Source organism: Mauremys reevesii, linkage group 7 (genome assembly GCF_016161935.1).
Source record: "Mauremys reevesii isolate NIE-2019 linkage group 7, ASM1616193v1, whole genome shotgun sequence".
Taxonomy (NCBI): domain Eukaryota; kingdom Metazoa; phylum Chordata; order Testudines; family Geoemydidae; genus Mauremys; species Mauremys reevesii.
This window is the reverse complement of record NC_052629.1, coordinates 19,122,274-19,145,341: the sequence shown is the minus strand read 5'-3', so window position 1 is coordinate 19,145,341 and position 23,068 is coordinate 19,122,274. Positions and strand designations below refer to the sequence as shown.

Here is a 23,068-nt window from a genome sequence, read left to right as displayed (position 1 = left end):
TTCAGCCTCTTAATACACGCCCTGCACTGATCACTGTCTTGTAAAGCTGCCAGCTTTTCAGCTATTTGCTGGTACAGGTGGTCATTCCTGGTGCTTTTGCTGTAGTCACCTCCCAGGAGAGTGCTCTAACCACTGGGGTGGGTCAATCTCTCCTGTTGAAGCTCTTCCACTTTGTATAAATAATTATTTGTGGAACCAGAAAAAGACACAGGTAGTAGGGTGACCAGATAGCAAGTGTGAAAAATTGGGATGGGGAGGGGGTAATAGGAGCCCATATTAAAAAAAGCCCCAAATATCGGGACTGTCCCTGTAAAGTTGGGACATCTAGTCACCATACCTGGTAGTTAGGGCATTCCCCTGGGATGTTGAAAAATCAGGTTCAAATTCCTGCTCCAAAAGCATAAGGATTAGAACTAAAAGTCTCCCAGCTGCCAGTTGTGTGCTCTAACTGCAGCAGAAGTTTTTTTTTCTATTACTGTTCTGATTCAAGTGGATAAGCAGCATAGTGCTAGAGAAAGCTTATACTAGCATAAGCAGCAGGAAAACTTTTAGTTACAGAACCTGAATCTTGCTGGGCTTAGTATTAAACATTTTATTGCCTTTATTATCAGTTACCTAAAGTAGCCCAACACTCTGTTTTTCAGGGAGCGAGAGAATACCATTTTTCTCTCCACACACTGCAAGTGTCAAGTCTAGAAGATGCATTGCGGCAGGTTTGATTTGATCTCTGTTGCCAAATATTGCAGAGTACATTATGCAAATGTGATACACATTAACCATGTGTTGCTTAGAAAGAAAGGCCCAGCAGGTGCAATCAGTTATCCACATTACTATAACAAACAGCAGATGTGGAAGAGAAAAGTTAAAGGATACAACAAAGATACCCTAATACAATCTCTTTATTAATATTACCTAGCACTTTACATATTAAATAGCATCTGCAGACATTAACCAGTTAATGTAATACCGTTTGTTCTGACTATTAAATAAGACAATTTATAATTTCCTATAATTTCTTACAGATCCTATGATTCACTCTATTGTTATGCAGGATGACGACATGTGATTCCCCGATTGTCCCAATAGGAATGATGACTTTAATAATGTAGGAGGAGGTTAATTACTGAGAGCAAACAACATTTGAGATCAGAGCTTTTCTACCTATGTACATCATTGTTGCCTAGTTATAAATACTTTGGAAGAACAAAGGATTGGGAGGAAGATCTGAGAATTCTTTGCTTCTATTATTTGTTCTATGGAAAAAGGGAAAATGACATTGAAAAAAAAGGAAAACTGGGCTAATCTGAGATGGGAAAGGAACAGAGAGATGGATATATATCTAGGAAATATAGAAGCAAGGACGAAGAACATTATGGATGGAGGAGCCAGAGAAGGAGTTAAAAGATTTGCACCAAAGATGTTTTACGAGACACCGATTAGGGGACTACAGCTCCAAAATCTCTTTCATCTTCAAACCTCATTTCTTCCTGTTGTTGGCCTGGTCTTAAAGATGAAACACCTGAGTTGTTTTTTTTTGTTTCTTTGTTTCATAGCATTGTGACAGAAATGAAATTATAAATTTAACATAAACCTCCACACATGGCAGCTGTGGCTTCCTCAGATAGCTTTAGCCATCCTGCTGAATAAGTTATCATGTTTTTGGCATTCCTTGCACTGAAAACACAGTGTGCTCATTTAAGAAAAAAACCTTCTTCACTACATTGTCTGTTGCTTGTTGGAATGAAGTAATGACATTTGTAACAAATTCACTGCTTGGCAGACAAAACAGATTTTTTTGATGATTCCCTTGTCGTAAATCTTCCAAGAACTCTGCTTTAAGCTTATTAAGTTCTTCTGCCAGAATCTTCATCTCATTTGGAAATATATTTTTATCTAAAAGAAAATAAAACTATAGTTTTATCTTCAGATGTCTGCTAAGTTTCAAAGACCTAGGGCCAGATCCTGCAAACACTTAACTTCAGTGCGACTTCTCATGAGAGTAAAGTTTCACATGAGTTTTACTTGCAGGATCCTAGGGTCTAATCTTATACGATTTCAGTGTACGAGTATTTCACAGTTTCAGCCTTATGTTAGTTACCAGTTGAGCTATATACTCCTGGAGAATAACAATTAGAAGATGACATGCATACCTCTCACATCCTTCATTGTTTGAGAGACAATTCGTCTGAAAGCCTGATCAGCTTGGTGGAGAATACTAGCTGCACAAATGGCTCTGTCTGTTTCCTATCCAAGACCAAAAGAAAGTTCTATTTAAGAGTAGAAATGCATCCAAAAATGTAAGTATAACGATTCTGAAGTATTCATTATTCAGGGCCAGACTATAGCATTTAGCCACAGCTTTGTGTTGGGAGTAGCATGGAGCTGCACCATGGCATTACCTCATGGAGTGTCTCAGTTGCACGGGGGAAAGCAATCTGTACCACCCCTTTTTAGGGCGGCAGCAGACAATTTCCCTCCCAATGCGGTCAGTCAGTTCTGGGAGGCATTATCTTAACTACTGTGAACATATTCAAAGCTTGCTAAAATACACTCCAGATGACTTAATTAAGAATTTGTACCACAGTCACTATTTTTCATAGAGAAAAGAACTCATTACGTACATAGTCTTTTTTTCTCTGGGCTTTTGCAAGCAAGAACCGTGGAAAGAATTTCTCATTTTTAGACATCAAGATGAACAGAGCACAACTGGAAATGCACAATTAATTATTTCAATAGAATCTGCAGAAGGGCATTTGTTTAAAGACAATTAGCACTACCTTTTGTTCGGTATTTTCCTCAATTTGTTTCACTGGATTTTCCAAAGCAGTAACCAACAAATTAATCACCTGCAAACTAAAAAACAATGTTACTCTCATTTTGTAAAATCAACATACAATATAATGGCACAAACCTCTCCCCCCCTAAACAGCTGATTCTGTTAAGGTTGCAAAGTAAATAATATAAACCTTATACAAGATAAGAGGACAAGAAGAACATTACAACAACAAAAAATACACAATACACATTATGGAAACTATCACAACTATCACTTAAAGTAAATTACATAAATATGCTATTACTCTTACAGTTCCAAAATTCAGTTAATGACAGTACTGACAACTAAAAACTCACCATACTCATTCCTAACAACAGTCTTAACTCTGGTCCAAAACACTTATAAACTTTTTCAAAATACACACAATGAATTATATCATTTGCAAGGGTAAAGAGGTTTTCACATATTTAAATATCAAAACCTGATTTATACAGTTTAAGTTGTATGTCAGCTTTTGACATTTTATTTGATAAGTTTTCTGAAATAAATAATTTATGATTAGTTGAGATAATATCTTTGTTCTTTATATCTATGTAAATGATCCTATACAAGAGATATTATTTAAACCTATATGTATCTAAAGTTTCAAGTGTTTAACTTTATTTGACTTTAGTGAAACTTCTCACATGGATAAATTTATTCACATGCATAAGTGTTGGCAAGGTCAGCCACAAATCTGTACCATAATTAGGGCCCTACTAAATTCACGGCCATGAAAAATGCGTCACGGACCATGAAATCTGGTCTCCCCCCATGAAATCTGGCCTTTTGTGTGCTTTTATCCTACATGATACAGATTTCACAGGGGAGACCTGCATTTCTCAAATTGGGGGTCCTGACCCAATAGGGAGTTGCAGGTATGTCACAGGGCCGTGGTATTGCCACCCTTACTTCTGCATTGCCTTTAGAGCTGGGCAGCTGGAGAGTGGCAGCTGTTGGCTGGGTGCCCAGCTCTGAAGGCAGTGCCCCGCCAGCAGCAGCAGCACAGAAGTAAGGGTGGCCATGGGCAGCCGGTCACCCAGCCATTGGGGGTGGCTAGCCCTCGGCCCCTCCCCTTGTGCCTGAGCCCCCTGTCCTCCCCCTTCTTACCGGTCCCCTCCTGAGCAGGAGCCCAGAACACCCCCACCATGGCCCCCGGCCTCAGTGCCCCGGATGGCGCAGCTGCAGTGCCCCCAGCTCCAGGCAGCTAGGTGGGTAGGGTGGCCCCAGTGCCAGCTGCCCCGAGTCCCTGCGGGAAGTAGGCTGGCCAGCCCCAGCCAGCCAGGGCCAAGGCAGAGTGCAGGGAGGGAATCTGGGGGCAGAGCGTGGGCAGAGCAACACCAGGCTGTTTTGGGAGGCACAGCCTCCCCCTGCCTATGATACCCGCCGCCCATGTGGGTGGCAATACCCTACCATGCCACGCTTACTTCTGTGCTGGCAGTGGCTCTTCCTTCAGAACTGGGCTCCCAGCCAGCAACTGCCGCTCCCCAGCTGCCCTTCTCTGAAGGCAGCACCTCCAGCAGCAGCAGTGCAGAAGTAAAGGTAGCAGTACCGCAATCCCCCCTTCTATAACATTGCGACCCTCTCGAAACTCCTTTTTGGGTCAGGAGCTCTACAATTACAACACCATGCCATTTCAGATTTAAATAGCTGAAATAATGAAATTTATGATTTTTTAAATCCTAAGACCGTGAAATTGACCAAAATGGACTGTGAAGTTGGTAGGGCTCTAACCATAATAAGAAGATATGTAATTTTGGTTATGATGATCATTGCTTTTCATCCCCAATAAAGAGACTGAAACCCTGTTTAAACTGAAAATCTCAACAGGACCTCAACTATGGAGTCATCAATGTCTTCCCAGATCATCGTGGAGAAAAAATATCTTAAAGAATTGTGATTTGGGAAAATTAATAAGAATCAATGAACATAAATAATTTTGTAAGGAAAAGGATACCTTCTTATTCTTTTCACTTTTGTTTGTAACACTATCCCCACTGTAGAACTCTGCAGAGAACTACGATTGTTTTTAAAATATTAACATCTAGCTGTGCTCTTAAGAAAGGTGTGTTAGCATCTTCATTAGAAAGCTGTTTTCCCAAGAATACAAACAAAAACTTGGTTTAAGAAGATTGTGCAGAAGCATTTTTTGCATGCATGTGCAGAACCTTATTAAAAATAGGCACAAGCATCCTCGTAAGTCTGCTGTAGAAACTGGCTCAGGCTCTCAAGTTTTAAAATATTTTCTGTGTTCACTAAGCATTTATATCAGTTCCCTGGTTTCCAGAAATAGCTCTACGGAGTGTGTACAACATACTGCACATATTCCCTCTCCATGAAAGCAAAGTATATAAAGGAGAACTTTAATATAACAACATACTTATCTTCTGAAGTGCATTTGACACTTTTCAGAATTAGGCTATTTTGTTCCCAAGCGTTTTTCTCAGGATTTGGTACTTCTATTTTTCTTGCCATTAGACATATGGTCTCATCAGGTAACGGCTGACTTCTCAGACAATTCCTCTGTAAGCAGGACTCAAGTGGACAGTCTAAAAATAACTGGCAGAAGCCCAATGAATCTAAAAGAATTTCACAAAATGTTTGCTTTGAAGAAAATAGTAATTTTAAACTGCTAAACTAATACTTTCTGAAAACTATGTGTGTGAGAAATAGAGAAATTTTACATAAACTAGAAGTTGCCTATAATACAGTCAGAGAAGCTATCATATATACTCATTCATAAACCAAATATTTTTGGTAAAAAAGTGACTGGGGGTCGGCTTATAAACGGGTCTACACCAAAATTTGATGATTTTAAACTCTATGGAATCATTGAACTGAATATCTAATACATTGTTGTTTTGTTAACAGCAAGTGCCAGGGCTAGCAAAACTAATGCTGGTCGTAGATTTACCTATTGATTTAAAACAAAAAAAAATAGTAAAATAAAAAATACAAATTAATGTTTTATAAAACCGAGGGAAAAGAATTTTCAGCACAGTACAGAAATTTAAAGCATTCCTTTCCTGTACCTGGAGCATCTGCATGCATGGAACCCCTCAGCTCCCTGTGGCCAGGGTTCGCCATTCCCAGCCAATGGGAGCTGCAGGAAGTGGCACGCCACTTCCTGCAGCTCCCATTGGCTGGGAATGGCAAACCGCGGACACTGGGAGCTGAGGAGCTCTGTGCCTGTGAATGTTCCAGGTAAACAAAACATCTAGGCCCACTAGCGGCTTACCCTAACGGACAAGGAGTCAAAGTTTGCCAAATCCTAAAATATAGGCTTATGAAAGGATCATACAGTTTTTGCTATTTTTACCTAACCATCTGTGGGGGGGGGCGGTCGGCTTATAAACGAATGGGCTAATGAACGAGTATATATGGTAGTTAGAGCTTGTGCTTTATTTTTAAATATTTTAGCCATTTAGAATGTATTTAACCATTAAATAACTTCCAAAACGGACTAAGCAGCTAAAGTTCACTGAATCTGCAGAATAATTATTTTGCTATAAAACATGTAATTGATGCATGTAAAGGAAAAAAAATTACATTTGCGAGCTAGCTGGTATACTTCATATCTCATGCTTTGATAATAAAAGTTGTCATCCAAAACAAAATACAATGGTCTGGAAGTGGTTGTATTTATTAAGTAATGACAAGATTTGGCATCATGTATTTCTGAAGAGATTAATCCTTGTTCTTTGAAACAGGAAACAAAACTTTTCCATGTTGCTTCAGTTCTGTTTGTTGGAGCACACAAATGATCTCCATTAATAAGAGCCTGTAAGAAGTGTTCAAGGTACACTAACAGTTCATGTCGGTACAATTTCCAGCGAGACAGCTATGAAAAAAACAAAATATTTCACATTTAATATTAATGTTTAATTTAACAAATACTAACTCCCTCCCCCTATGCTTCCCATGTTCCTTCCAGTTCTCCCTTATGACTGTTCTTGTGACTCCTTTTTTCTTCAGCTTTCCACTTTCTTTCATGCTGCCTACTACCCACACCATAGCCTTCCAATTCCATATAAGCCTACCTAACTTTCCTCCCTCATGCCCACCTTTGTGGCAAAGGCCCTGATTCAGCACAGCACTTAAGCACATGTTTAGCATCAGGCATATGCTAACGTGTGTTTTCTTAATAATGATTTAAGCATGTGCTTAACTGCTCTGCTAAATCAGTGCCCAAAGGTTGATCGCCTCACACATTTTCATGTCTTTGTGCTTGAACTGTATGCAGTGTCAGGTATTATGTCTATTTCAGTTTGGATACAAGCTCTTCAGCCAGAGAACTTGGGACCATATCTACTTGTATGGCAACATTCTCATGTACTTAAAGGAAGGAGGCCTCTTGTTGCTGTCTTTAATTCACTCATATTTAGAAATGGCAGTAGATTTAACACTGGCTCATACCTCAATATTTAGACCCAGGAGCGAAGTTAGGGTAGAATTTTGACACTACCTCTGTCTTTGCTCTTGTGTTTAGGAAATAAACACTTAGCTAAAATGAGAGCTGCTGGGCAGGGACAATTGTGGTACCTCTGTGTCTAAAGTATTTGATTATTGCTTCCTCCCATAGCAGTTGGGGTATGGACGTACTCTGCAGGGAAATGCAGAAAGAGAGGCAAAACAGAATGAAAATGCAAGAAATGGGTCAGAAGGGAAGAGCTGAAGGAGGAGACGGTAACAGGCGGCTGCTGCTGCCTGTCCTGAGTGTTCACAATGTCCTTTGATTTTAATATAAATTGCATATGCTTAGCCTCTCTCAAGATTTGGCCTTGGCTGGGGGAGGGTAGCACTTTTTAAAGCTCTGCCCTTGGGTCACATTCCCCCCCAGCTGTGAGAAGGCTCTGTGGTCAGCACAGGACAGGAACAGAAACAGTGGCTTGGTGTGTGTGTTACCCACGTTGAGCTATCAGAGATACCAGAGGTATCAGGAAGAGCACGTGGCCCTCTGAGGAAGAAGGGAAGTGCCCACAAGGTGGCACTTGTGGGTTGAAAATAAAACTGCCTTAAGCACTACAGAAGGAGCAGTGCCTGGGATACAGTCTGCACTGGGTGAGAGGGAGGCAGCCTTGCCCTCAGCACTGGGGAGGGGCAGTGCCTGGGACACAGCTGCCAAGGGGGGGAGGGGACAGCCCTGCCCTCAGCACTGGGGAGGGGCAGTGCACGGGACACAGCTGCCATGGGGGGTAGGGGACAGCCCAGCCCTCAGCATGGGGGGGGGGGGCAGTGACAGGGATACAGCTGCCATGGGGGGAGGGGACAGCCCTGCCCTCAGCACTGGGAGGGCAGTGCCCTGGATACAGCTGCCGGGAGGGGACAGCCCTGCCCTCAGCACTGGGGAGGGGCAGTGCCTGGGATACAGCTGCCAAGGGTGTTGAGGGGACAGCCCTGCCCTCAGCGGGGGGGGAGGGGCAGTGACAGGGATACAGCTGCGGGGGGGGTGTGTTAGTGACAGGGATACAGCTGCCATGGGGGGGAGGGGACAGCCCTGCCTCCAGCATGGGGGGGGCTCAGTGCCCCGGATACAGCTGCCATGGGGGGGAGGGGACAGCCCTGCCTCCAGCATGGGGGGGGCTCAGTGCCCGGGATACAGCTGCCACGGGGGGAGCAAAGGGAGCGCACATCCAGCCCGAAGAGGGGCGGGGCAGTTTCCCGTTGCCAGCGCAGCTGGCCAATAAAGCGGAGGCTGTCAATCTATGCTAACCAATAGGAAGGGCAAACTCTGTACTGACCAATGGCTGTTGTGCTACGAGCCCCGCTTCTGTCTCTGGTTGGCTGAAGGCCTCCTGCGGAATGAGGTCATCGTAGGTCAGGAGGGCACAGTCCCAGCCAGGGCCCCCGCGCCGCCCTAGGCTGTGGCGCAGCGCGAGCGCCAGCGTGGATTTACCCGCCGCCGGCAGCCCGCACAAGACGCACACGCCCAGCCGCCGGAACCCGGCAGTTTCCATCGTGTCGGGAGGCGAAGACTCGGAGGCGCGCGCCTGCGGGCACCCGCGTACAGCGGACACGGCGCCCCTTGCGCGTGCCGTCGTCAGCGCCTGGCGCGCCGCCCTGTCAAAAACACGCATGCGCGCTGGCAACCCTCTTGCCCAGATGCGCGTGCGCAGTGCTGTCAGTTTCCCGTCCCGTATGCGGGGGCCGGACCCATCGTTATTCCCGTGTAGACGCTCGGGAGGCCGCTGCGCCCCGTGCGGGGGAAGAACGGCGGTGAAACGCCGGCGCCTGAGGGGAGCCCCGGGACTGTCGTTCCCTTCCGCCCAGTACCTGCCCGGCGCGGGAGCGGCTGCTCTGCCGGCAGGGGGCGTGGTCCAGCCTCGCGTCGTGGGCTGCCCCGTCTCCCAGCACCGGCTGCTGTTGGATTGTTCAGCCCTGTGGTGTCCTTTCAGAGCTCACCGTGCTTTAGGGCTTGGCTACACTTGTGTGTTGGGGCACGTTAAAGCAGCCCCGGGTGCCCTAGCTCACTACCCATCCACGCTGGCAAGGCACATAGAGCACTCTGACTTCAGGGTTAAAGCGCTCCTGGGACTCCACTGCAGCGGGAAGATTAACACTTGGTGCACATTGGCTGAAACGCCCAGCTGTCAGTGTGAACGAGGGGTTGCATTACTGTGCTCTGATCAGCCTCCAGAAACGTCCCATAATCCCCTTAAGTCAAGTCGCCACTCTTGTCATTGTTTTGGAATCACTGCAGGCATGCCAATATGCCCTTTGAAATATGCCAATATGCCTCCATTTCTGACAGCTGGCTGCTTATCTGCTCTGAGACAAAGCAACCATTACAGTGGAATGCTGTGCATGAGAGAGAGAGAGGTGGGGGGACTAGGGGGGGTCTGTTGCTGTCTGAACTTACAGGACAGCATGCTGACATGCTCTCAGCCCCCCAAAAAGCCCACTCTCTCTCCCCCCACATACAACACACTCCCTGTCATGTTCCACCCCACTCCCCTCATTTGAAAAGCACGTTGCAGCCACTTGCGTGCTAGGATAGCTACCACAATGCACTGCTCTCTGTGGCTGTTCCAAGAGCTGCTAATGTGGCCGCGCCAGTGTGCTTGCAGCTATCAGTGTGCACAGATTGCAGCGCTTTCCCTACTGCGCTCTACAAATGCTGGTTTAACTCAAAGCGCTCTACATCTGCAAGTGTAGCTATGCCCTTAGAAATACTAATTCTCAGAACACCCTGGTGAAACCGTTATGGTAAGCCAAAGGGGGTGGAAACCAAGTACTGAGAGATCCACATTGCAGATTAACCTTTGTAGTCTCCCTGAAGTGAATGAGGCTACTTATCGGACTGAGAGCGGGTTTTGCCTTACCTGACATGGATCCCGACCCGCAAGCTTAGCTGTGTTGATGGAGAGCTGCACAGACATGGAGTGCCACCTGTGTAGGTGAAACTGTATGGGGATAGGGGACTGTGTTAGTCAGGTCAGCTTGCAGGATCTGGGCCCTTGGTTAAGACCTCAAAATGTCTGCAGAGCCAAAATTAGAACTGACCAGACCTGATTCACCCTCCTGTGCTTAGTCCAATTGACTCACTATGCAGCCTCTACAGATGGATATAATGTTACTATGTCTACAAAATACCAAGCACAATATTTTCACTGATGGTATTTTTGTAAGCAGTGAAATGATTGTCCATATGTTTTTAAAACCTGAGATCTAGTCAGTCTCCAAAAAAATGAGTTAAATGTCTTCAGGTGTTTTCTAGTTTACATTATAACTTGACCGAAGTTAACATAAGAATGGCCATATTGGGTCGGACCAAAGATTCATTCAGCCCAGCATCCTGTCTTCTGACAGTGGCCAATGCCAGGTGCCCCAGAGGGAATGAACAGAACAGGTAATCATCAAGAGATCCATTCCCAGTTTCTGGCAAACAGAGCTAGGGATACCATCCCTGCCCATCCTGGCCAATAGCCATTGATGGATCTATCCTCCACGAATTTATCTAGTTCTTTTTTGAACCCTGTTATAACCTTGGCCTTCACAACATCATCTGGCAAGGAGTTCCACAGGTTGACTTTGTTGTATGAAGAAATACTTCCTTTTGTTTGTTTTAAACCTGCTGCCTATTAATTTTATTTGGTCACCCCTAGTTTGTGTGTTATGAGAAGGAGTAAATAACACTTCCTTATTTACTTTCTCCACACCAGCCATAATTTTATAGATCTCTATCATATCCCCCTTTAGTAGTCTCTTTTCCAAGCTGAAAAGTCCCAGTCTTATTAATCTCTCCTCATATGGAAGCCATTCCATATGCCTAATCATTTTTGTTGCCCTTTTCTGAACCTTTTTAAATTCCAATATATCTTTTTTGAGATGGGGCACGCAGTATTCAAGAAGTGGGCATACCATGGATTTATATAGAGGCAATATGATATTTTCTATCTTATTACTTATCCCTTTCTTAACGATTCCCAACATTCTGTTTGCCTTTTTGACTGCTGCAGCACATTGAGTGGATGTTTTCAGAGAACTATCCACAATGACTCCCAAGATCTTTCTTGAGTGGTAACAGCTACTTTAGACCCCATCATTTTATATGTATAGTTGGGATTATGTTTTCCAATGTGCATTACTTTGCATTTATCAGCACTGAATTTCATCTGCCATTTTGTTGCCCAGTTTTGAGAGATCCTTTTATAGTTCTTTGCAGTCTGCCTGGGACTTAACTATCTCGAGTAGTTTCCATCCTTTCCTTATTAGGACATAGGGAATCTCCTAAATTGAGTGGGTTAAGACCAAAGTCATTTATTGCATTTGTTAATTACTGCAGGTAGATGGCAGTAGTGGTCCCCTTACTGCACCTTTTTCTTAACCACTTCAGTAAAAAAAAAAAAATTCTGTGAAACATTATTATACATCTTGGAGACATATTTTCAAACAAATGCTCTCTTAAATGAATTATCTTCCCATTAATTCATTTTCCAGACGCTGTTGCCATCAGAATATATTTGCCCATTTGAAAAAACATACCTACATATACTCAGAAAATGATAGATATGTAAATATTTTTACTTTTTAATGTTACATGTTTCACAAGTATTGATTTACAATAATCAAGCACTTAAAATAAGATGTTGTAGAGAAAAATTCTTCTGTCAGTATTACAGACAGTATCTTGAATAATACATTTGTAGTCTTTGGGTGAAGGATTTTGGTTTGAGCCCATATATAGTGATTTTATACATGCAAAATGTGCATCCTTAGGTACTTTGACAGAAAAAACACACTTTCACAGAACTTTAATACTTTTAAAACAAAACCAGGAACAAACATTTCCTTCTGTGATTTTAAAAGTGTACTTCTATTTTACTTCATACACTATTTTATTAATGTACATGGATAATAGGATACATTTTTATTTATGTTTAATATGGGAGTGACTGAAATTCTAAGAGATACATTCTGACTCTATGCAGAGGGAATTGCTTGAGTCAATTCCCTTAACAGGGTGAGAATAACAAAATGCTCCTTGAAACACTGGATAGTATTTCCATAATAAATGCTATTACAACCAATATAGGTATAAACCATTATTTTTTATCCAGACTTAGTTTGAAATAAATTACAATTCTAGTTTTCGGTAAACATTTTTTTTCCATCTCAGAAGTACCAGTGCAAATGATTTACTGATTCCTGATGTATACACTACTAGAGTACAAAATTGACATCAACTTTTATATTTCTTACATTCAAAAAATAAAGGTACTATTAAATATGCTAACATTAACAACTTGTGCTAAGATGTTGCCAGCATGTAGTACTATTATTATTAAAACAATAAGCAATAGGTTAACAAAGGGCACATATTTAATATAACTAAAAATAATACTTGCCTTCCACAGACTGCGAAATTACAAATGGAAGAGACTTATTAGGTCATCTAATCCATCTCCTTGTCAGTGCTGAGTTTCGTTTTTCTACCGTATATTTTCTGTTTCATTGTCTGGTTCAATTGTAAAATGGCAATACAGGGGTTTCCACTGTTCCTTTGGGAGACTATTCCATAATTTAATAGATTTTAGGATGTTAGTTTATGCCCCCAAGATTCACACATGAAGCTGGCCCACCAATCATAGATCTCACCATTCTATGTGAAAGAGTGTCTTTGCTATAGTGCTCCCTTCCCTAGGGAGGGATGAGTGAACACAGAAAGCTGATCAGGTAGCAATGAGACCCATGTTGGGAGGGGGAAGGGATCAGAGAAATGTACATTGTTTCCCCACCAGCCTTATTGGAAATTCCTCTGAGAAGAACAGAACAAACTCAGTTCTTACCTAACTTTCCTTCACCTTAGGTGTCTCACACAGACTCAGGAGGGAGGGATATGGCCCACAACTGGGAAATCTTCCTGATATTCAGCCTGAAGTGTCCTTTGGTTAATTTTATTTTATCATTCCTATCACTTTGAATCACCTTAAACATTTTCTCTTTTTCAACTGTGTGTTCACCCTGGATATATGTAACAGATTCCCCATGCCCTCATTCATTAGTTGTCCATTTTGCCAAACTCTGAAATTTTAGTTATTTTCTTTTAAATGAATACTCCTTGCTGATAGTATCACATTTAGAATTACAAGACTATAATTTTTTCATTTCAGAGCTGAAAGTATTCCTAGAAATCTCATATTGTAATTACCAGTAAACATTTAATATGTGGTTAAGCAGCTAGTCTTTTCCCTGATATGTATTGTAAATAAGGTAGTACTCAAGGCTATGTATAATAAAGTAAAAATTTTTGCTGAGGCTACATTCATTATTTATACCCAAATTAATTTTTAAAGAGATTCCTTCATTATATTCTCTTCATCAGAATTCTTTTATTTGTAATAGTTGAGTTTAAATGTAATATTGCTAATAAGTTGACACCACTGCTCCATCAATGTAAAATGGCTGAAGTGGCATAAAAGAGCCCTAAAAGCCTTGGTTCTGGAGGCACTCAGAAGACAGCCGTAATGCTGCCTCCCAAGGATCTCTTCACACATTCTAGCATAATAGAGTGATGAGGTAGGGCTCCAGAACAGTGGTCCTGCAGAGATGCCAGGCAGTGCTGCTTCCCACCAGACAGCCCAGTGACGTTGTCATAACTTAGACAGGCCTCCAAAGCTGCCTGAGTTACACAAGAGCCTCAGAGAAACCTAGGATTAGGAAGGTGAGTGAAATTCATCTTAAACTCCCCTCTCCCTGGCTGCTAGTTTTGTGCTGTGCCTCAAAGAAGTCTAGGTTGTGCAAGAAATTATTATTTGTACAGATTGTAGGTTGTAGGATAACAAGAGTTGGGCTCTTATGTCTTCTGATAAAAAAAGGCCTGGGATGAGCTGAGCACCTGTAACTTCCACTGAAGTTGAATGGTAGGTGTTCATCACCCCTCAGTATCATGCCTTTTCCGATGAAACAGTCTATTATGTTTCAAAGGTAGTTCTGACTCTTATGACTGCAAGATTGACACTTTCATATAATAAAAAATTAACAATTCTAAAATACTTCATTAATTTACCTTTGCCACATTTTTTTCCAGTTTACTCATGGCATTTGTCCGAATTTGTGAGGACTCCTAAAAATGGCTTTCAGACAACAGGTCTAGGTGGGACAGGTGGTCGTTGATGAGATCTTGAAGGAGCTGCAGGAAACTGATTTTGTATTGGCTGCCTAAAGAGTGAAAAATACTTTTAGTGCATATTTGATACCACATTTCAGGAGCTGACAAAGATCATTAGTATCAGGAAATGTACCTAGCCATGTTATTTCTCAAGTGCCTGTTACAAAAGTGTTGAATCTCCCGTTTTAAAATATTTTGAATGTTAGTAATTATTTACTATTAATATTATGGTAGCACTTACAGACTTTGTGAGATTGCAGCCCCATTGTGCTAGACACTGCACATACACATAATAAGAGACAGTCTCTGTCCCGAAAAGCTTACCATCTAAATAGAAAAGACCAACAAAATATAAGAGTGGCAATATAGGCACACAGAAATGCTTCAGATCTAAGGTCTCTGATTGCATCTTGGTTTCTGAAGTACTAAGTCCACTTTGTCTGCTATAAGTGATAATAATCCATCCAAAAAGTTGGAGTATCTTGAGCTTAGATATGGAACCAATCCTTTTAACTTCAGTGGAAGCAGGCCCCACATTCTAGTTATTAACATTTGCTTTTCTGGAATTGTGTGTCCTTTCAGGACCAACTTTCTACTGGAAATTTCAGAAAATGTGATGGTACATTTTTCTCCACAATGATGCAGCCATGTACATTCTCATTCTGAAGAGGTTGTCAATGGCAGCATTTGTGACTGATAGAAGGCTGAACGTGCAACAATATTTCATAATTCTCTACTGCAGAAACCAGTAAAAAGCATTTAGCACCAATGAAGGTATTAATATACTGATACAGTAAAGATGGAAGAGGAAGTGTTTTGAGAGGTTTTTAAACAGTACTGCTTCAGTATTACCTCAAATACTTTTAAAAAAGCAGTTGCTCCTTTTTTTTTTCTCAAGAACTCTATTTATTTTTGCACTACTAGTTTGAATGCTGAGGTGGCTGCATATGATTTCATCTTTCATAAGGCTAATATCAGACACCTATCACAATTATCAGTCTGCAGCATCTAGTTTGGTTTGTAAGGCATTTAAACAAATTACAACTTGCAAGGGAATTTGTACATCCACATGCATTTAGTGTCGCGCAAACAATCCCCACAATTACAGAAAACTCTGGATGACAATTCTTTGATAACATCCTCGAAGACTGCTATAACACAGTAAGGTATTAAGGAATAAGAATCAGTAACAGAAATGTTCTGTAGCTACCCAAACTGCTAAAGAATGGATTGATGTGATGAGTCAGTCATTTAAGACCACTCAGAGAAGGAGGCTGATGGAAATACCAGTAGGATGGCCCAGGTAGCTGGGCTGGGCACATACCAGATACACTTCCCACTTTCATTCCAGGGCACAGAAAAGTTCAGCAGGCACTCCAATGGCTCGAGTAACCTCTGCAGCATGCACTTACGTGTCCCCTTTCCCCTGTGAGGATCCTTGAGTCAGGGGATCTTCTGAACATTCCAGTCTGTATTTTGCTATGCAGAAAGTGTCATGTTCCTGTACTAGATATGGACTGACTACAGAGCTTGCTAATACATACCAGATACATTCATCACAAGATCCTTTAATGCTCTGACAAGTATGGCTGAGGTTTATTTAAATAAGATATTTTATGAACAGTGCCACCTAGCAATGGAACAGTATAATACAGTTTAGTGTTCCATTACAGGAAGATCACAGGGAGCTGCATATGGCACAGTCCAGGAGATGCACATTCCCTATATGGTCCTATGTCATCAGCCCCCCACCTTGTACAACAGAAACATTGGTGCTGTTATCTATGCATCCTTGGCAGCAGGCTGGATTTGCTTCTTAATGAAGAAAAATGTCTCACTAATATCAGGACCATCTTAATAGTATTGTGTGACTTCAGAATGATGACAAGAAAAGATTTTTTAAAACTTCTCTGCAAATATATAAACACTGTAAATATTGCCTATTTTACAATGTACAAAACACTGTACAAAAGACACTAGAGAAAAGAGCTAAGAGTGTGCCGGATTTACTAGCCACTTTACGCCCTTTGTTTGCGATGATAATGCATGAACAATTTTTTTTAAATACAGTAAAATATTTTAAAATTACAAACCTTGGAGCAGGAAAATGCGATATTGTAAAAATTCCAGAATTTGTTGCTGCAGGCTGAAAAAGAGAGCAACAAGTATGAAATAAAAATAAGTTACAAAAAAACCCATTAACACTAGACATATCTTTGAAAAAAAAGATGTGGCTAATTATTAATAAATAAATAAAATTATAAATATACTATTGTAGATCTATAACTGAGAACACTATACAGAAGAAATGAAAAGCCTTTGTGTGAGAAGTATGAGGAGTAGGGGCCTGTGGCGTGACCACAGGACTGGGAGCCAGGAAATCTGCGTTTTATTCTGACATCTACCCCAGATTTCTTGAGTGATGCTGGGCAAATTACTTAACCCTCTCCATGGCTCAGTTTCTCTATTTGTAAAATGGGATTACACTTACTTAAATAGTGCACTGGAGTGTTATGAGAAGTAATAAGTTAACATTTGCAAAGCTCTATAAACAATTTACTATTAAATAGTGAGAGAACTAAACATGGAAAAAGGGAAGAGAAATTAGAATAAGAGAAAAGAGAAAAAGCAGGAATAAAGAAAAAAATAGAAAGGGATGCGGGGAAAACACTGAAGACAGCAGACACAAAACTTAAAGGCATTAGGGGCAGGTCCTCAACATCACGACTATAAAACGACACAACCATTTCAAAATGACACCAGCTGATTTTTTTTTTAATGGATAGTGTGCCAGGAAGATGGGGTGGAGAAAACAAAACCGTGTATTCCAAACATACTTTCCTATTAATTTAGTTTATTTTTAAAGAGGTTTCTTTAGCAAGGTCACACTTCTACTATTTTGCTTTATTCCCTAATTTTAAAATCCATCAAAGTTTCAGAGGTTTTTTTTTTTCATTTTCTCTGCAAATTCTTCATATTCTCTTAGCATTTCTTATTTATTTTTGCCATAAATGGACCTATGGGCTGGCTTGGCAGTTGCTCTATGTGGATCACAGTTTAGGTCCAACATTATTTGGGCTAGCAAAGAACTCTTCAGACTGATGTTCAGTTCCTGTGGGAAGGAAGCACCTCTGGTCAGTACTAAGACCACTGTTGAGTGTTTCTCAGCTTCCCTTTGCTGAAAGGAGGATGATGAGGCCAGTGAGTGGTAGAATCTCTCACCCTAACCCAAACAAAAATAAAATAGGCCTAAATCCTCTCTAAAATGGTATAAATCCCTTCAAATGCCCTGTGATATTCGCACGTCTCTAATCTATTACATCATAAAGTTAGACCATACAGAAGTCTAAAAATGCATCATGATTTCTAAAGTACTGTAACTTAGTCATCAGTGAAATTTATTCAACAGGAGACAGTATGATCAAACATTGTCTTACCTGATTATTTATAGCGTTATTCTGGTTTGGTCTGTTATTTTGCTTTGGTTGCTGTGTATTGTTGTCCCTAGAATAAAATTCACATAATCAGAAAAATTAATATAAATCTAGATTAATTACATTTAAGCAGCAGTGTGGCCCAGTGGCTAGGGCACTGGTAAGGGGTTTGCAGACCAGGGTTCTTTGTCTGGTTCTGTCACTGTATGACCTTGGACAAGTCATTTACTTGTCTGTGTCTCTATTTCCCCTACCCTCCTTTATCTGAATTGTCTATTTTGACTGTAAGATCTTCAGGGCAGGGATTATCTCCTGGTATATGTTTATACAAAGCTTAGTACCACGGGCGCCTCTAGGTGCTACTTAATACAAATATGACAATAAATGAATACAATATATATTAGAAAAGAATACTGAGAAGTGAGTAGAGGAAAGGAACTGGACAGTTTAATTAAAACAAAAAGGTTCCTGTATAGCCACAAACTTTGCTGCCTGAGAAAAACACAAATGCATCAGGAGGCAAAATGTGTGGAACTACATGAGCATAATTTAGGGCAACTTCTGGCCCAGTGTTTTTCTTTTCTTTTTAATCTTTATTTTGGAGATACAGAATTTACAAGTGTGGATTTTCATATATATATCACAATTTTAGGGTTTTAAGGTTTTCTGCATAATTTGTTTCCCACAGAAAAGGATTAATTTAAAAAAAAGAACGTTCCAATACTGCACCTGATAATGTGTCTGCCTGCACAGTGATTTACATGGTGCCCTGCACATGCACAGGATGTGGTTAGACTGGGTATTTTGACAACTATTTCCTACTGTTGATAATACCAGGATAATTCCACTGGTGGTAAAAGTGGTGGGAGCCCTAGTACAGACAAAGCCCCCAGAGGGGTCTGCTTTATAATACTTGGTGACATTAAGACCTGCTCTGAGTAGCATTAGAACATGATATATCAAGTGATGAAATACCCTATTGTGACAAGAATGACATTGGTTGTGAAGAAAATAAATTTTTGATACCTGTATCGTCTTCTACTTTTCCGGCAAAACCTTCTCTTTATTGCATCTCTCTTGATAACTGCTATCACGATTGCAATCAACACTGGAAGCACAAGCAGGAAAAACACAAGCAAGCCATCTCTAAGTGATGTATCTGGGGAAAAGAAATGCAGACAGTATGAGCTAATCATCTTGTTTTACTTCATTATGCAAACATTTTGCTGCTATATGAACCTCCTTGCTGCGAATGCTAAAACCTTTAAGTAATCACAGATAAAATTCTGATCAGTATACACACATTAGTAGCTGCAATGAAGTCAACGTAACTAATAGTATAAATCAGACAAGCAGGATCTGGCCCCAAGATCAGAGGTTGGTTGCTTTTTTTATTTTTTAAGAGATGAAAGTAACAAGCTAACTTTTAAAAAAAAGAACAGGAGTACTTGTGGCACCTTAGAGACTAACACATTTATTTGAACATAAGCTTTCGTGGGCTACAGCCCACTTCATCAGATGCATCACTTTTCTGTCTTTTTCCATAATGTCTATTTTTTCAAGATCCCTGAAACTGACAAACACAATTTCACTTAAAAAAAAATTATTTGCTTGCACATCCCTAATTTTCATTATTTCTGTGATTCAACATATTTTCTTCAGCACACCGACAAATCAAAAGTAGGTTGTTTTTCTTTTCAAAATAAGAATTCAATAACAGATAATAGGTTTTTTTATAAAGTTATGGATTAATTAGTTTTTTATAAAATAGTGTGTAACATGCTCTATGGTATATATAAAAAGCAAGCAGGATTTGGCCTATTCTGCTTATCAGGATTTCCTAAATTTACATAGGTGGGTGGATCAAATCCTGAACACTTTATTCACAAGCATGAGCCTACCAATTCTTTAAGTGAATAAGGAGCACAGGGTTCAGCCCACAGCTGTAATCAACCTGAACTTTTGTGATGTAAACAGATTTGTATTTATTTTTGTAATAATACATTTATTTTTGTGCTTTTATAAAAATAATGATTTCTAAACAATTATAATATTTTTAAAGAAAAAAATATCAGATTTGTTTTGTAGTACAAGCTTACACAATATAAATGTTGGGCCAGATAGTGGGCAGGACTAAATCCCACCATGTCTCGTTAATATCCTGGCACTGGCACAGCTATAACTACACTGTATATAACTCTCTTTAAGTCAGTGGAGTTAAGCAAGCAGAGGATTTTGTCCATCCTCTGGGGTCCTGGTCCATGGCTGGGCTCTTATGTGCTACCATAATATAAATAAAAAGGAGAAAAAAGTAAGTAGTAGTTTATTTTATCAGACATTACAGTCAAACTGAAAGAGCTTCAGCATCCTACCTATATGAGTTGGACCACTGTCAATACTGCCACCATAACCTGATTTATCACAAAAAGGAGGAGCCCATCCAGGATTGCAGTGACAATTCCCGTTGTTGTTACACACCTGTAGCCACACAAGATACCACAATTAAATAACTGTTTTGTAGCACTGAAATGTAGTTTTTGCATTTATATTATTTAATTCTCCATATTCCATCTGAGAGATGGGAAAAAAGAAGGGTTCCATTCAGGATTGTTAACCAAGGGCCTTATCCAAAGTGCACTGCAGTCAATAAAAGGACTCCCATTGACTTCAACTGGCTTTGGAACAGGGCCCAAATCCCATGCTTGAAGGGACATCAAGTTCCAATTCAAAATGAATTTCTTTACAATTGTCACTGATAACACCACATATTATTTAAATGAAAGACTTATAAAATTGAATAAGATCTTGTGCCTACGGTAGCTGCACTCTTTTTTAAAGACTCCTTTTTTATCAGACATATGAAGTGTTTTATTTGGAAGCCACCTCAGGCTAGAGTCTTCAGACCTTTCTGAGTTAGTGGTATGTAAGTAGTACTAGCATGTACCCAGGAAAGTTTGGAACATTACATTTATGGTCAACCCCAGAGTGAGGCTTGGTTGTAGTATAAGAAGCTGAACCTCCTCAGGGTTACTCCTTGAGAGTACAATGATTCTCACAGATAATCCAATTGAAGTCAATGAGACTCCACGTTGTTGCAAGGGACTGTGCTAATAGAGCCCTTTGTAGAATTGCAGCCTAAACCAGGGCCGGCTCCAGGCCCCAGCACGCCAAGCGCGTGCTTGGGGCGGCATGCTGCGGGGGGCGCTCTGCCGGAGCCGCGGGACCGGCAACCGCCAGAGCACCCTCTGCGGCGTGCCGCCGTGCTTGGGGCGGCGAAATTGCTAGAGCCGCCCCGGCCTAAACGTGCACATCCATTTAGAACAAATCAGATTTGCCAAATGAACAAATCATATTTAGAGTTGTACATGAAGAATTGTGTGTGAACACAGAGAGTGGTGGATAGCTGAAGGAGGGATCTTGGACAACCATTTTTCCCCTCCACTGGCATTCCCATACATTGTGAGTGATATTGTTGGCTCCTGTGGCAGCAAACCTCTACAGCAATTAGCCTCTTTTCTCATTTGTCTTGCATAGAACATTGTTTCGAAGGAGAGCTTCTGGGTTTTACTATATTTGGATCCTGGTCTGATTTTTCACCCAGGAATATTACATAATTCATTATATTTTCCTCTGCAGAGAATTACGTTGCTTTCAAAATTGGACAGCTCATCTAGTAATGTAATGGGATCTACTTTGCCTATTTCATATTAAATGTACTATCCACATTAGTGATGAATGGTTTACAGTGCATTGGTAACATGAACTATAGATAAAAAAATGAATTTGACTTTTAGTACAGATTAGAAAAAATAAAGCATATGTTTCATTATTTATTTTATTTATTTAGATCTACTGAACCTATCAATAATCTCTAGGAGCCTAATGTAATAAAAATAATATACTTACAGCACGATCATTACACTTCTGCATTACATCGCAGTTGTAACCAAGCTCACTTGCATTAACACATTTAAAGTCTACACAGGCCTGAAAAATATTAAATATCTATTTTAAAAGAGTATTTCAACTACCCTAATATTTTTATAAACATAAAATAATATATATAAAAACAGTAATACTGCAAAATGTAAGTGGTGAGAAACAAGGCTGTCTAAAAACACTAGATTCTTCAGAACTCTGGTTTAATTTGTCACATATTTTCATGCACTAAGATATACTTTGATGCAAATGAAATCTGAATATGAATAACTATTATTTTAAAGCTTTGTTAAACCAAACAGCAGGCTTTATGGTACAGAGCTAATAAATACTACTTCTCGGTGTGCATGTATATATAAATTAACATTAAGTATTATTTATTGTATCAATATATAGACACACACATGCACACACATATATATAAAACACACAAAAACAATGTAGAACATTACTTGAGCTGCAAAGTTAAGCACTCAAAAAATTAGGAAATGCCAGGTTTATAGTTGCTCACACAGCCCTATTTCTGCTCCTTTTGTCCCTCCAGTGTACTGACTGAGACAAGTTTGCTGTGAAAAAACAGTATGTGATCACGTCATTAAAGCTTGTATCATATATGCACAAGGGGACTGAATTAAGGTTGTGTGGAGAACCATAGATCTGGAGTCTCCTAACTTTTGAGTGTTTGACTTGGCAATCTTACCAATGTTCCTTTAATGCAGATTTTCCTTTAATGTAGTATATAATTTTGTATGTAATTTCCATTTTTTAAAGAACAAGATCAAATAAATTCTACATTGTTCAACGATAGCAAACTCCCATCAACACGGCGAACCTTGAATGTTAAGTGCTACAACTTGTATCAACAGCATATGCTGGCAACAGCAGAAGGCTGTTTTCCTGGAGAAGACCTGGGTTGCTGGGTCTAGGGGTGATGGAGAAGTGAGCTGGCTCTCTAAGAGGACGTTGAAAAAGCTGCTCCAACAGTAACCCTGTCTTCCCAATGCAATGTGTGCTCCTGGTGCTGCTGCTTTGGTGGTGGCCTGAGCCCTGCCTCTGAATGTTTACTGATTTTGTCATGCTGTCAAAATTTTCTTGCGGAGCACAAGTGAGAGAAGGGAAATGGCAGTTTCTAACAATTTATATGTCAGTTAATGGAATGGAATTTCATGGGACAAAGAAAAGGCACTTCCTGTAAGTCTGAGGGGATTCTCCCTGCTGAGTATCCAAGGTTATAGTACACATAGACACTCTTTATGAGACAAGTATTTT

The 23,068-nt window shown here is 40.5% G+C and overlaps 1 protein-coding gene and 1 long non-coding RNA gene across 2 annotated transcripts; one reads left to right on the top strand and one right to left on the bottom strand.

Moving 5' to 3' along the window:
* Positions 1 to 889: 889 nt before the first annotated feature.
* PSTK (phosphoseryl-tRNA kinase) lies at positions 890 to 14,443 on the bottom strand. Its single transcript, XM_039480740.1, has 8 exons — positions 14,325 to 14,443; positions 10,138 to 10,218; positions 8,557 to 8,875; positions 6,365 to 6,656; positions 5,196 to 5,394; positions 2,778 to 2,853; positions 2,151 to 2,244; positions 890 to 1,893 (listed from the first exon to the last, which is right to left on the bottom strand). Exons 1-8 carry the CDS (start codon positions 14,333 to 14,335, stop codon positions 1,652 to 1,654), a joined length of 1,314 nt encoding a protein of 437 aa, XP_039336674.1. The 5' UTR covers positions 14,336 to 14,443; the 3' UTR covers positions 890 to 1,651.
* Positions 13,841 to 14,619, top strand: LOC120368567. The gene is made up of 2 exons (XR_005582647.1): positions 13,841 to 13,979; positions 14,346 to 14,619. It is a non-coding gene; the product is annotated as an uncharacterized LOC120368567 (long non-coding RNA).
* The last annotated feature ends 8,449 nt before the right edge of the window (positions 14,620 to 23,068 follow it).